Genomic DNA, 14,736 nt, shown 5'->3' with positions numbered 1-14,736 from the left:
CACACACACACACACACACACACACACACACACACACACACACACACACACACACACACACACTTAAAGCAAGATGGGTAACAGTTCTTCGATTTCAAGCCATGGCGCCACTGGAAGCAATAATGGCGCGGCACACAGAAATATGCCTCCTTTTAATTCATGGGCCAATTTCATGCTTGCACACATCAGCGTATCGATGCCGGCCTTTTCAGTTACAAGCAAATAAATTGCTCTGCGATTCTAATATCTGTAATTCTGCCCTACTTTTAATGAAGGTGAGAGACATGCCATGTCCTATGTGGGCCATTTAGGTTTCATCACTCAGCCCCAGCCCCCCTCTCCGTGGCAGAGCCACTTCTGAAAATGTCAGTGTAATATATGCAAGAGCATTTCACACGTGGTACAGCAGGAGCTCCGTTTCCTTTTCCTAACAAATGCTTTCTTTACAGCGCTTTATGAGATTAAACTTCATCCCCGGATTAAACTGAACAGGGATGGCGTCAAATCCAATCTGATATATGCCAAAAATACAACGGGATCAAACTCACTCTTTCAGAGTAAAAAGTGATTCTAAGAAAAGCGAAATTTACTGTAAACTGTGTGCCTCTTATATGAAGACAAATAGCTCTCCGTGTAACTGTCAAAGCTGACTACATACTGGTATTTACATCACTGCTTTGAGGCATCCACTGTTTGTCTGCATTGTGGTTAGCCTCAACACCACTTTACATTTTAGACAGTCCATCAAGAAAAAGACTGCATTTGCAGTCAACTCAAAATCTTAAAATGACATGTGATAAGTTATCTCATTAGATGTTTTACATCCAAACAGCAACTCAAAGTCACAAGAGGCCGATTAGCAAAATGCTCATTGTGCTCCTTGTCTGCATTTTACAGGGTGTATCAAAAATAATCCAACGTGCTCTAATTCCACAACCATCCATGAGTAATGATCAAAATGTGTACTGCTCGAAAAAGGGGATTCGTGAGTTTCACCTGGTTGCCGGTAGGTAGTTTAACAACTGCAGTGGCTACAGTGACACAAGGATGGCTGCAAATATTTAGGATGTAAATACTTAAATTGTAAATACATTACTTAAAAAAAATACAGCCTTCTTTAAATCAGATGATTCTTTTTGATACACCCTGTATTGTTGAAGGCCCAGAGGTGCAAACCCCCTCAGGTTCTGCAGTAGTGAGGGGATACACAGAAATCAATCAAACACCAGTTAAACAAGTGCATCTGAACAGATCGGAGTAGAAAAGTTAACTAAACTAACCGAAGGAAATGCATGAATGCTTGAAACAGCCTCAACTATTGCTAAAAATGGGAAAGCAGCTGATGGATAAACAAATGAAGCTGTTACATTGTAACATAATGGATAAATACATAAATAGTTAAAACTGGCACCTTATCATAATGACTGGCTGTTGTAGCTACAGTAATTAAATCAATGAGTCAAAGAGTAACACGAAATAAACAGGCAGACTGTGTGAACACCCTCATCTTTGCAGGTTACTGTGCATAACTGATAAGCTAAAAGCAGTCTCAATCTAAAACATCTTGGACATGAGAAATGTTGATGAAGGGGTTTTTGAGCCCACTGGCGGTATGCGATATGAAACCACAATTGTCTCACCCATGTAGGTTTCAATTCCATCTCCCCGCTCCGCATTGAAATGCTAAATAGGGAATATCTGATCTTATCCACATTAACAGCAACTCCTGTAGATGCCATCGCAGTACCATCAGTAGTGCTTTGATGTAACAGTACGAGAAAAGAGCCTAATCTCATCCATCAATGATAGATGACAATCTCCTCGGCGCAGAGAAGGCGTAATGAAAATGAGATTATTTAAAACCGTGGAAATCTCCACACACTCGTGTTTAGACTCTTCTTCCTTTGTGAAATTTGAAACAGCTCTGAAACACAAAGCACATTTTCCGTCGCTTTCACCGCCCGTCTGTTTCAGAGTCTATTCATCTCAGATATAAATTCGCAGACCCTTTCGCGCCATCTCAATCACACCTTGCTTCATTGCTCTCTCCCCCCTACAGACACTGACACTGACTTGAGGGTTAAGCAGAGATGGCATCCATCAGGCCACACCGTTCAATCAGTCAACCGACAGATCTGTGCTGTCAGATAAGTCACTTATTGTAATATATCTGAGCTTCACATTGCCGTTACGATCCCACCAATCATAACTAACGCCTGCAGGCCACTGTCTTAGTGAGTCACAGCTGATCACTATGATTCAGCACATTTGGTCACCTGGGGAAACTGTAACCAGGCAACAGGGTTTGGAGAAAGGGTCGTCCGAGTTAATGGCTTTACCGCTGGCAGCATCGCATCCTACTAATTATTCCTTTCTGTGTCAACACGGCCGTAAAGTAGACTCTTCTAGGCTATTAACTTGTAGTGGTGCTTTAACAACTCTGCAGCGAAGCGAAAACTAGTTTCAACCTGCCTGTGCCCACAAGAGCAGCGTTTTCCTACAGGTTGTGCAAATTACTGGCAGAGTTTGAGAACGCAAAGTGTGAGATGAAAGGGTGAGGGGAAGAGGAGAGGATTTTCAAACCAGCAGGGTGAGTACGCAGTCTTATCAGCGGTGGATTAGGGAAGCATTAAAGAGTCCGACTGGCTTTTTTACATTTTTATGAGGGCTCAGCTAAACTAAACATTGATAACAAGGGCTGACTTTTTCATACTCATGAATAAAGTTCAGTCTGAATGAGAAACTACAGTTGAACAAGTTCTTTGGCTCTTGTCTTTTCATGTTGGCAAAGCATCACAGAGTTTCACTCAAACATTATTTCTTTGTTGAGGTGATAATAGAGGATTTCAGATTTACCAGTGGTTTTTAATTAGGATGTAGGGTTGCTATTCAGTGACTCAAAGTCTAGAGCGCTACTGGAAAGGAGAGCTGTGACCCACACTTTCTTTTCTATTACCGTATTTTCCGCACTATAAGGTGCACTTAAAATCCTTTAATTTTCTCAAAAAATCGACAGTGTGCCTTGTGTATGAATTCTGGTTGTGCTTACTGACCTTGAACCGATTTTATGTGGTACACGGCGCTCAAAAATCTGTCAAAAAATGTTTTAGTATGACTTCGGTAAGCTACGAAGCCGCACCGCCTGATGGATTGTCTGAGTATTACGGCTGCTGTAAGCAGGAGCCTCGCGGAGTAATCTGGGTCCAAAAGTCCGTCCGCTTCAGGTCCAAAACACTACGGCATCACTGAAAGTTAAAAACTGTCTAAACTCTTTAATAAAATGATCAGTGTTGCTGCTTTACCAGGTGTAACAATTAAGTTTAAGTTAGCTCGCTAGCTTCCATCTAAACAAGTTCTGAGAGATTTCTGAAAAAATGAAAACGTACAGCTCTGCTATCACTTCCAACATAAATGAAGACAGGAAACTAAACAGCAGTGACATTTGTAGAGTTACTGAAGTTGGACAAGCTAGTATATAATGATGTGCTACGTGATCGCGAGCGACACAGCTATGTTAGCATAACATAAATACAGTGAAGCTGGAGGATGAACGATAACCTTTTTCCACTCAATAAAAGTCAACGTGAGGGTTCCCAATGGTTAGGAACAAATGCAATCGCGTAGGGTTAGGCTGTAAACGGACCAAACAACTGAGATAATCCATCCACAATACGAGGTTAGTCATTAATATACTGCAACAACATGGGAATAGAGCAGCTGTGAGAGAATTCAACATTTATAAATCAATGGTACGGAAGTGGAGGAAGCAAGAAGAATGAGTTGAGTAAAGTTTGACTTATCTGACTGTTTTGTTTCGCTTAATGCGCCTTATGGTCCGAAAAATACGGTACTTGGCATTTATTTGGTAATATTTATTAGCTTCAGTAGTAGTAGTAGTAAGATAAGAAGCCCCATCTTAGTACCTTTTCTTAAACTCTGTATCAAGATCAGGATTAACAACAAAAAACCCCAAAATAAACAAACAAAAACCTGGGCTTACAATAAAAGTCTTCGATGGGAGCACTGCAGGTAAAGGTAAATCTCACTCTACCGTCCATCAGAGGGCATCACCTGCTGTGGACAAACCTCAAAACTGGCCAAAAAAAAAGGAGCTAATAGAAATCCCAGGAAAATAGACTAGTAAAATGGGAGAACACATAAAACTTCAATAATGGATAGTAATGACTTTGAACCTATTATATGCATGAGAGGCGAAATATCCTAAGGTCTCAAAAAATGATTTATCTATGCATGTATCAAAGACCGAGTTACTCAGTGCAGTAAATTTGCTAGTGGTCACAATGATCTGTACATTAGGAAGTGGACACTGAGTGGGAGATTATTCACGGCAACTACAAAAGGATCCATCCCATCTATGGCAGCAGAGTAGAGACAATTTTAACTTAAAGTAAGTCGAGCAGGCATACATTACAATTCCAATGCTCGTTTTATTAGCAAACGTTAGGGTTTGACTGATGCTCGTGTCCAATGCCGGCTGACAATTTTGGCCTGACCTGGACTGGGAGAAAGGGGAGCAGTCATATATGAAGGGGGAGGAGAGGAAGAACACCACAGAGAGAGAAAAGAAATCAAATTGGAGCAGTCTAATTTCTGGGGCAGGCATCACGGTCCAGCTCATATGGCCCTCTTGTTCTCTCCGTTAGGGCGACCGGTGGGTGACGGATGGATGTCTCACTTGTAATGGTTCCCATTCTCAGAGAGCTGCATAATACTTCCGACTGAAGCATGAGCAGCATCTGATAAATCATAATCTAAGTCAAATTAGGATCCATTATCATCAGGAGGCAGGGGGCCTTTTTCCCCGTTTCGGGGCAGCATTGGAAGAAAATGAGACTGGAGGCATCTTGTGACAGCAGGCAATTTTGAGAGAGAAAGATTGAGTATTTGATGTATAATTGCCATGGTAATACGTGTCCTGGATGCCAGGGAAAATGCTCACTCTCAGGCTGCATTTTGACAAAACCATGTTCCAAACATGAACCCATCCTCAGTCTCATATGCCCTTAAACCACCCAGATAACATCTTTCTACAAATGCAGGTCTCTGACAGCGATTCCTGTAAAACATATTTATCGAAAAGAAAACAGCCAGTGCTTCTGTGTTAAATCGAACCATCTATATTTGCAATATTACATTTCAAAGGGCGGACTTGTTTGCTTTCTTTCTTTTTCTACCATTGTTGACTGAAACTGATCAGCTAATTACAATGTTCTGATGGGAAACATTACGTCTTGCCACTTGGTATTAAATGTTCAGAATATGGTCAGAATATGATCTATGTTGTTACTGATCTGTTACTTAGTTGCTTGTTCTGTGAAAGACTTAAAAAAATGTATCAAATGAGTATTTTTGTTACTAAATCAACGCATGTATCTCACATTAGCTGAGAAAAAAGGACATTTGTTTTTCCAAATCACTCTTGGGAATGAAGCTAAAGTGCAGCAGTGGTTCAGGAAGCATTCATTAAAAACTGGGACTCTACACAACAGCCTCATGAAATATTCAGTATATATAGGAGCTTTTGGAGGACATGATTTCCAGACCACCACCAAAAAACCCCAAAACATTCTGAGCAAAAGAAACACGAAATCCTGTGTCTGTTTTATTTTAAGCACAGACGGCACACAGAAATATCTTGGCTTTATTTTTTCCCAGACAAATTTAAAGGTTAGAGTCGTCTCCTTGATGTTTGCAAGCTCAAGATTTCAATAACACTGCAATAAAGAGTCAGATACTCAACGAGTCGGGGCTTATTACTTCAGATAGTGATGAGCCTTGAAATATGATCCTTGAGGTCCAGTTTGAGTACGACAATTATGAGTTTAAAAGCCAAAAGGCTGAATAATCATTTATAATATGGCAACAGAAAAGTGAACGTAGAAGGCTACATTGTGACAATAATAAAAATTTGCAATAATCTCCAATGCAATTCCTTGGGAACTGTCCCTTCTTATGGCTTTATATCTTTACTTGAAAAGTGTTAAGTCTCAGATCAACACCAGATATTAATGCCCTTTAGCAGCACAGAGTAATGTTTTTAAAACTATTCATCTCTCCCAGCAAAACAGAAGCTGAAGTTGTTTAACAGGAAATCCTGGGTAACCTCCTCCCAGCCCTCTGCCGAATGCTCCCACACAACCAGCTGCAGCCGTGAACACCGAGAGGCTCTACAGGCGCATAAAGACTTTCCTGCCTCTCTTCAGGACAAACGTTTCAAAGCAGGGCCACCGTGAAAAATACCCATAACATCAGCAGGGTACAGACGCTTCCCCTTTCGTGCTCTCCCCTGCCTTGTGTCAATCCCTCTTCCACTTTTTCCTGCCATTCAAATCTAAGCAGCATGAACTCCCCAAACAGGTGGAAATTCTCTGGCTTTTGTTGAGTCGCATGCAAATTTGTACTAGAAGTCAAATTCAGGCGCTATTTTAGACTAGTTTAGAATTTTTTCACTATTTTCTCCTGGATGCGTCTGCGTATGTCTGGGCTGTGTTGGATTGTGGGGAGCTGTGTAGTAATGACCCACATTTTGACAAATCCCAGCAATAGTTTTCCCGCTGCAGGCGTTATGTTTTCCAATTAAACGATAGATTTGAAAACAAATATAGGAAAAAAATTGTTTCAGTCTTCACTGCAGAACCAGAAAAAAACGCTTTAAAAAAAAATCTGTGCTATAGATCACAAAATCCAAACACATTTCCAAGCTGCAGAATTATCAATATGAAAATTAATTTGTAGCTGCCGGATGCAAAAATTTCCACTAAGCTGGAATATAATATGTTGCATTCAGAATTAGATTTGGTCATACTCATTGCTTAAGGGTAAGAGAGCACAGGGGAAAGCAAACAAACAAACAAGCTGTCTGGTCTCTATTCAGGCTACCCTGCTTCACAACCCCTGTCAAAACATCCTCCTAGGCTCAGTCGTTGCTTAGTTAGACGCCTAGCAGCAGAGGAGTTGACAGGGTGACTACATCAGGTCTGTGTGACTGGTAAGGGTGTTTACATAAAATGCTTCTGCACATAGGTAGGGATGGGTATTGTTTAGGTTTTATCCGATACCAGTACCAAACCAGTACTTTTGAAACGGTGCCGGTGCTCAAACTGGTGCTTAAAGAATAGAGAACACAAAATTTGTCCAAAAACCTCTCATGTTTTTTTGTAAAAAGATAACAATGTTAGCCTTTTCTGCAGCTATGGGGCATATATGGCATCACTCTTGGCTGGAAGCAGTGCTTAAACAATGGAAAAAACACAAACTTTGTCCAAAAACCTCTCATGTTCAGCTGTTTCCCTCTTTTTCTTTGGTCATTTTAGCCTTTTTGGCCAGGGTGAAGGGAGTATCTGCCATCAAACAAGAAGACAGCCACATGTAACTACGACGGTGTTTGCTAGTTCACCTTACATGCATTAATGTAATAACGTGGTTAGCCTACTCAACGTAAATTACACACGAACAACATTAAGCTACTCACGCAGAGAAGAACGGCTGCTGCTGCATCATCATCCGTCATCATTTCTGCTACACTGGCAGGGCTAGGGGCCAGGACTCTCCTCTTCGGGTTTTTGGGGGATGTTGCTAACTCCGGGTCCGATAACAGGCACCACACCCGCAGTAGATGTGCTCGGTGTGAGGTCTCGCAGCAATCTATCACATACAGGTCATTTCTCGGCTTTTAAAAAAACGCTATGCGTCGCCAGGTGTTTCATCAGATTGGAGGTGTTACCTCCTTTGACAGTATCACAGTATCAGCTTAAAGCACTTGTTGCAGGCTGCTGAGTTTGCATATTTTGCTGTGAAGTACAGCCAGACTTTGACCGCTTCGCCTTGGGCATTTTTAATCTGTAGCTCTGCTCTAAAAGAACGCACGTACCTGGGCCCGCCTACTACCCTCGGAAACGTAAAATGATTGGCTAGAATCTAAAGTGTATCACATCTCAGGAAAAAAAAAAACACCACAATGTGCGCTGCTTTTCGGTCTGGTTACTACCGTTTATGTCAGAACCGGTACCCATCCCTACACATAGGTGCAACATGTCTGCTTTATTTAATATGTTTCTAGCGCATCTTTGTGCATGGAATTGTCACTGCATCTAAACAGTGATTCTAAAATGAGAAAAGAAAGAAAAAATAGAATTTAGACTCATTTATGAAGCAAAAATCTAAAACATTTTTCGATGTTTGTGTTGTGGATGTAATGCAGTCACACTAATTTTGAGCTACACTTGTTGCTTGTTTTATTGTCCTTGTATTTCAATGTTACTTTATGATTTAAGACCAATATCCAAAATGGGGAGGCAAACTAAACTTCAGTGGGCAGAAGAATAACACTTGCAACATTAAAACAAATTCTAGTCGTAAATGGCGCCAACCTAATATTGTAAATGGAGACGCATAAAGGCTCTAATTAATTAGGACGTTTTATTTTTACGCATTTGTTTGAATAGAAAAAAGAAAGAAAAAAAAATCTGTTTTCGAGGCCGGCACAGATCCTCTGCTCTGCCTGATGCAACAAAACGACACACATGCACCCACACGAAACGCATACAAGTGCAGCCCATCAAAGAGCCCCTATGGAAAACTCAAAGGGAGTCACAGAGTTTCTGGCAGGTACCCGTCACACATCTCTCCACGGTTCAGATCCCTCAGGGAGGCTGGTTTCTGTCTAGAGAATGCTGTCAAGACCTCAAGATGGGAACTCTTTCTGAAAGCTGTGATGAGAAAGATAAGGGAGGCTGAGGGTGGAGGATGAAGGAGCAAAGAGGGAAGACAGTAATGGAAAGGAGGATGAGGGGATAAAGCAGGTGGGGGGATGGGGGTTCATAGGCCAAGTGTGAAGGAAGGATGAGTGAGGGAGATGACAAAGGAGGCAAGATGGTGGTGGGAGACAAAGGCAGGCAACAACAAAAAAAAAGGTGTGGCAGACTGAAACCAGGAATTCAAATGCATCTTTTTTACATTAGCAAACAAGTCTGTCTTAAATTTAGCCTTAAATTTAAACGTAGGGTTTGGGTTTCTGAAAGTAAAACTTGGATAGTTTTTCATTTAAGTCAGAAGAGATGCTGAGCTCACAAGGTTACGGGAGATAGCGACAAGTCAAGGGATGCTAAAAGGATGGCCGAAGGGAAAGAAATATTTATAGATAAGGGCAGACAGTAAGAAGGGGAGCAGAGATAAGACTGAATGACAGCACAAAAGGCAGAGTCCGGTGAGAGCCTTCTGTAAAGACTTCAAAGAGATCAGGGGAGAGAAGAGGAGATGATACATGGGAAAGTGGGAAGCAGAGATAAAGTGCTGTGGCCATATCCACAACAAGCTAGCTAAATAAAAAACAACAACTTTTTCTTATCACTAAAAGCATTTTTTAGCCGGCCAAATTGCAGACATAGTTTGTGTCGCAGTGCTGAAGAAGACCGAGCCCCTGACGGTTGAAGAATTGAATAAGGAAGAACACAGGCGAGGGTGCAGTCTACGTACTGGCATGAAGTGAATGAATCCCTGGAGATCCTGCAACTAGCTGCTGACACAGGCTGGTTTTATAGCAAACCAGGGGGCCATAAATAAGACATTAAGGCTTCGTGGGTGTGTGCTGGGTTTTAGTGTGCCACTTTAAAAGGCCTTTTTGCCATTAGTTGAGTGTCCAAGCTGGTTAGCGTGATAGGCCTACGCGTGCACGCACTTGCAACCGCGGGAGTGACCTCACTATGGCAGCACCGTATTTTAGACGGCCAGACAAGACAACTCAGGAGGCCTCGAGGGATCCGCCTGTCTCTAGATCATGATTCCCCTCTTCCTTGCCTGTTGTGCTGTTAATCATATTGTAAGAGCTGGAGTATAATGGTGCATAATGGTGGCCATCTCATCATGGAACAAAGCTCTTCAATCACTTGTAATATATTTTACATTGTATTGTGGAGGCAAGAGATGTTGAATTGATTGTGCATATTAGAACACTTTCTCCTTCATTTATTAATCTCCTGCATTTTCATATCTGCCGGAGTTCCACAAATGAGACTTGAAATGTAATGTATTCTCCATTTCACTCCCCCCATTCTTCATCTTTCCCATCAGCTCTTATTTGTTAAGCTGCCTCCCTCCCTCGGTGTATCAGGAATAGTTGTACTGCTGTAGTGACTGTACTGGAACTATGCCTATTGTGATTCACTGCAGTTTTATTTATACGGCGCAAACTCACAACCATAGTATCGCCTCAGAGCAGCCTTAACAGGACCAAACAGGTGCAATCGCCACCAAATAAACACACTTAGAAATCCATAACATGGGAGCGTGCCCTTTACATGTATATTTATATTGTACATGTAGTATATCCTAGGTCACAGCTTAAACATAAACGACTTGTGAACATATTACCAGGGTTGTATTTCCTCTTTTTTGGTATTTGTATGAAGTAAAACAGGACGATTACACTGTTTTATTCTTATATTGTACTATATACAGATACTACTGAATGTATTAACAGCAAACTACTGTGAAATCTTACACTAATACAGCATTCATTCTTTGTCAGTTAAATTGGACTTTTGCTGAAATAAATACTGTAATCTAAAAGTTACATTTAAATACTTTATTCTCAAGTGCTGTACTGATACAGTGTTTCCATTTGCATGTATGTATGCTATGGTTTCTCGTATTAAGGTTTACCTAACAATGGGTAACCATGACTACAGCGATTAATCGTATCTGCCCAGCTTTTTTTTTTCCAATGTGGATTTTTTATGTTAAATAAAGCAGGATTTTATAGAAAATACTGAATGCAATAATATATTATGAGTAGAAACATAAAAGCAACACTGCAATAGTAACCACACAATTAGCAGTACTATACTGGCATATGTAGTACACAGTAGTTTACTGTAAATTCACAGGGAAATTTGTTCTAGTAATTGACTTATAGATTTGTGCATAATGAGTATTTTTACTGCAGTTGCTGGCCTTTACTACTTAGTTTCACATATTTACATTGCACTTCTATGTACTAGATCAGCGGTCCCCAACCTTTTTTGTGCTACAAACCGGTTTAATGTCAGACAATATTTTCACAGACTTTAAGGTGTCGTGGATAAATATAACAAAATAAAATGATACGACCAAGACAAAAACTGTGGTATTTTGTAAATATAATAATAAACGTGAATTCACTGTGTAATTGTGTAACTTTATTAGCAGCGTCCTCCTGAAATGCACCAACAACACTGAGAGTAACATGCTCCTCCCTGGGCCTTAATGCTCTCTGGTTGCTATGGTAACGTGTGAATATTTCTTTTAAAATAAGACACACAGCTACAACACTGGAAAAGACCCAGGGAAACTGAGTTAACGCTAAAAACTCCGAAAACCATAAATTTCACACCCGAGCGTCGAAGTCTTGCGGCCCGGTACCCAACGACTCATGGACCGGTCCGTGGACCGGGGGTTGGGAACCGCTGTACTAGATGGACGATTATATGGAAACTAAGAAATATTATCAACACTTCTGAGAATATTCCTATTTTTCTGTTTTTTCTTGTAATGTACTCCTGGGTTTGCCCACCTCCTTTAAACATCAATATAGTTAATTACATTAACCACACCTGCCACACTCACAGCTGCATATAAGCTTTCGTTCTAAGCTTGAGGGTCATTAGCTGCACTGGAAGACTTGGGCATCTGATGCTTATCTGATAAAGAACATGAAAAAGGAAACTGTGTAACAAAAAGCTTTTGCAGTATGTGTAACAGTTTTTTTTCACCACTATTCACTACTTAACAGGATGTACTTTTAGACAGCATATTTTCATTTTTACTTTCATAGGAAACTCCAGTCAAATACTGTCTGTATTTGTCATTTCCATGAAGTGTAGCTGCTCACCAGACACTGGATCAAAGTAACTGCACAGACAAACTTGTATTACCCATTCAGGATCAGATGTTTAGAATTTGCCACAAACGATGGGACAATTACTGAAAAGCACTGAATATACAAGTCAGTTTATTACCATTTGCTGTGATTAACCATGATTAACCACCTGCAAATGGCAAATATACTGCATGATCCAGTTCTGGTTTCTGGCAAGAAACTGGTTTGTACTACACTAAGGAATAAGCTAGCTATTAACATATAAATACCACTTGCCATTACCTTCCTCCGTCAGTGTGCGGTCACTGGGTTGTCAAGGTCCACGAAGCGTGAAAAATCCACAAAATTTGACAGGATACAAGGGTTAGTTAATTCCAACATCTGTTTTTAAAAAAAAAAAATACAGTAAAATGACAGACGTGCCCTCTTAAAATAGCTCGGGGAACATGATAGGGATACACTCTGGATTAGTGTTAGTGATGGAACATTTACAGCCAAATCTACTGTTTTGGAAGGGGATTAGCACACGAAATCTGGACGTAATTCATATGGCATTAAATGTTAATATACGGAAATACCTGATAAAAATGCATAAGCTTCCTTTTGTCGAGGATTACTTGTCAATTAATGACACAGTGTAGGCCTTAAGTAAGAGACCTATGTATAAAGGAACAAGGGAATGAGCAAGACAGAAAAACAGCACATTCAGGTTCAGATTATGGAAATCGCAGCAGAAGCTATTTTTTTTTTTACAGTTTCAAAACCAAGTTTTGAGTGTTTCTGCTGTAATTGGAAAGTGTATATTTGATCTATTTAACAAATTGGTGCCACCTCAAAAAACACAATAACACAGCGACTTTGAGGTCACATCCTGCAAGATAGAAGCAGAACAGCAGCATACAACAAAATGATTTTGATAATCCGAAGAGCAAATCATACTTAGGCTTCCCTTGCAAGACCAAACTACTGTATTAGCCTGATTAAAGGGGGCACATAACCCTGGAAACGTTTGATTTCCTCAAAAGGCACAACTGTTGAGTCAAATGCCGTTGAAACAGGCAAGCGAGGGAGAGAGACAGCTTCTGCCCATGTGGTTGTCATCACTGCTTCCGACGTACAGCCACGGAAATCAGATCCACTGAGAGGGGAAGCTCAGGGCAGCCCGAGCCTCAGTGCACTAAGTGCTGGCTTTGCTGCCACAGGAGCACCCCTCATGAGACAGATCGTTTACCCCACATTCTTCCTCACCCACTCATGAATATGTATATCTATACCGATGCAGAGAAAGGCATGGAGCAGCACATAGCCTCTTCCACGCTTTTCTTTACGAGTGAAAACAAAGAAACAATACTGGCCTTTTACCAGTTTGAGATTTTCTAAACTAAATAATTATGAGAAGCACTCTCCTGTGTCCTGCTGATATATTCCTTAAATAAGACACCAGACCTCCTGCTCATTAAAATGTAACACGCGCACCGACATATACACAACGTGTCAAACCCGCCAAAGTGACAGATGTGACAAAGCAGAGAAAAATCCCTTCTTGATGCAGCGATCTGCCATTACAACTTGTTCACCGACAACTGCACGCAGACAGTGAGTGATGAACTGAAATCTCCAATCAATGCAAATCTACATAATAGATTCCAAATAGTCAATAAAGCCTCAGATGTGTGACCAAACTGCCCCGCTACTGCACAATCTAACCCAATCAAGGCACGCCGCTGAGGACATGCTGGTATAGGGCATTTAATTAGAACTAAAATAAAATAAAAATGTATTTAACTGCATACGATGAAGAGAAACGGGTCTTCGCTGTGATTGGTTAAATTGATTGGCTGGTAAGTGAAATGAGTAAGAGAGAGTGTGCGCTGCTGTGACATAAATCTAGTGTTAAAAGGATATTCGCGGGGACTGCGGCGCATATTGATTAGACATTATTTGTACTAACGGGCCTGAGGGGAGGGGAGATTCGGGTAGGAGTGGATGTGCTGGCAATCCATTATCTAAAGGGGTGAGAGAAAGACGCTGGCAGGGATCAATAGGTCTCGCACGGGTCTGGCTGCGACTACGCTCTTCCTCTTTTAAGTTCCACTAAGACACAACAAGGGGGGAAAAAAATCACTTACAGTAGTATGACTAGTAGAGTAATGGTCCTAGGCTGCTGGCTTATGACCCCTTAGAACGAAGCTATGATGAATCTTTTAAAACGGAATTAAAAAAAACTTACTGGAAATGTGGAAAATCCTTTTATTTTAAAAAAGACTCACAACCAATAGAGAAATATATTAAGAAATACTGACATGGCTCATCAAGGGAGACTGGAAAAGAAGTTTCCCTTCTTCACCGCCAAGCAACAAAGCTGTCAACACTTCATAGATTCCTCCTTCTCTTCCACTAAACTATCTCTCTCTTCCTTTCTTAATGTTTCTGGAGGCCTCTGGGACTTTTTTTTCTTTTTTAAAAAGCACTGCTCAATTTCTTATCCTCACATTCTCCCTGTTTAACCCACGAGTACTAAAGGCGAGTAGTTTTGGAACCGGCGGTCTGTCGGGGCAAAGGGCCACTGCTTGCAGATGTCTGCTTCTTGTCAGTAGTCCTTAAGTGGACAGTACGTGGAATAGGATATGTGAAGAAAGAGGGGAGGTTGTGGCCTGACGTCTTGAAAATATCAGGTAAATGAGGAGTAATTGAGATCCCTTTAATCTAGAATGTTTCCCCTTTGTGTGTGATTTAAGGTGATTTGAGAACCCAATTACCAATCAAAGAAGAGGCGTCTTGGCGTGAGCCTCCCCTGTCATCACGTAGTCATTACACATTAACAAGGACAATAATTTAACTCGAGTCTTGCTTGTGTGAGG

At 40.9% G+C, this 14,736-nt stretch overlaps 1 protein-coding gene across 10 annotated transcripts in view; it reads right to left on the bottom strand.

Annotated features, from left to right (window-relative positions):
• Nucleotides 1–14,736, bottom strand: part of pard3ab (par-3 family cell polarity regulator alpha, b) — a 249,552-nt gene that overhangs the window by 23,084 nt on the left and 211,732 nt on the right. The window contains exon 24 of one of the 10 annotated variants that reach the window (XM_005918023.3): nt 12,158–12,180. The exons of the other annotated variants lie outside the window; for them this stretch is intronic. Within the exon in view, the coding sequence (XP_005918085.1) occupies nt 12,158–12,180 (23 nt within the window). The remainder of the gene's footprint in view (nt 1–12,157; nt 12,181–14,736) is intronic. 10 annotated transcript variants of the gene reach the window in all.

The sequence above is a fragment of the Haplochromis burtoni genome, unplaced genomic scaffold, assembly GCF_018398535.1.
Source record: "Haplochromis burtoni strain Fernald_Lab_line unplaced genomic scaffold, NCSU_Asbu1 Contig_27, whole genome shotgun sequence".
NCBI classification, from domain to species: domain Eukaryota; kingdom Metazoa; phylum Chordata; class Actinopteri; order Cichliformes; family Cichlidae; genus Haplochromis; species Haplochromis burtoni.
This window is presented reverse-complemented; position numbering and strand designations above follow the sequence as displayed.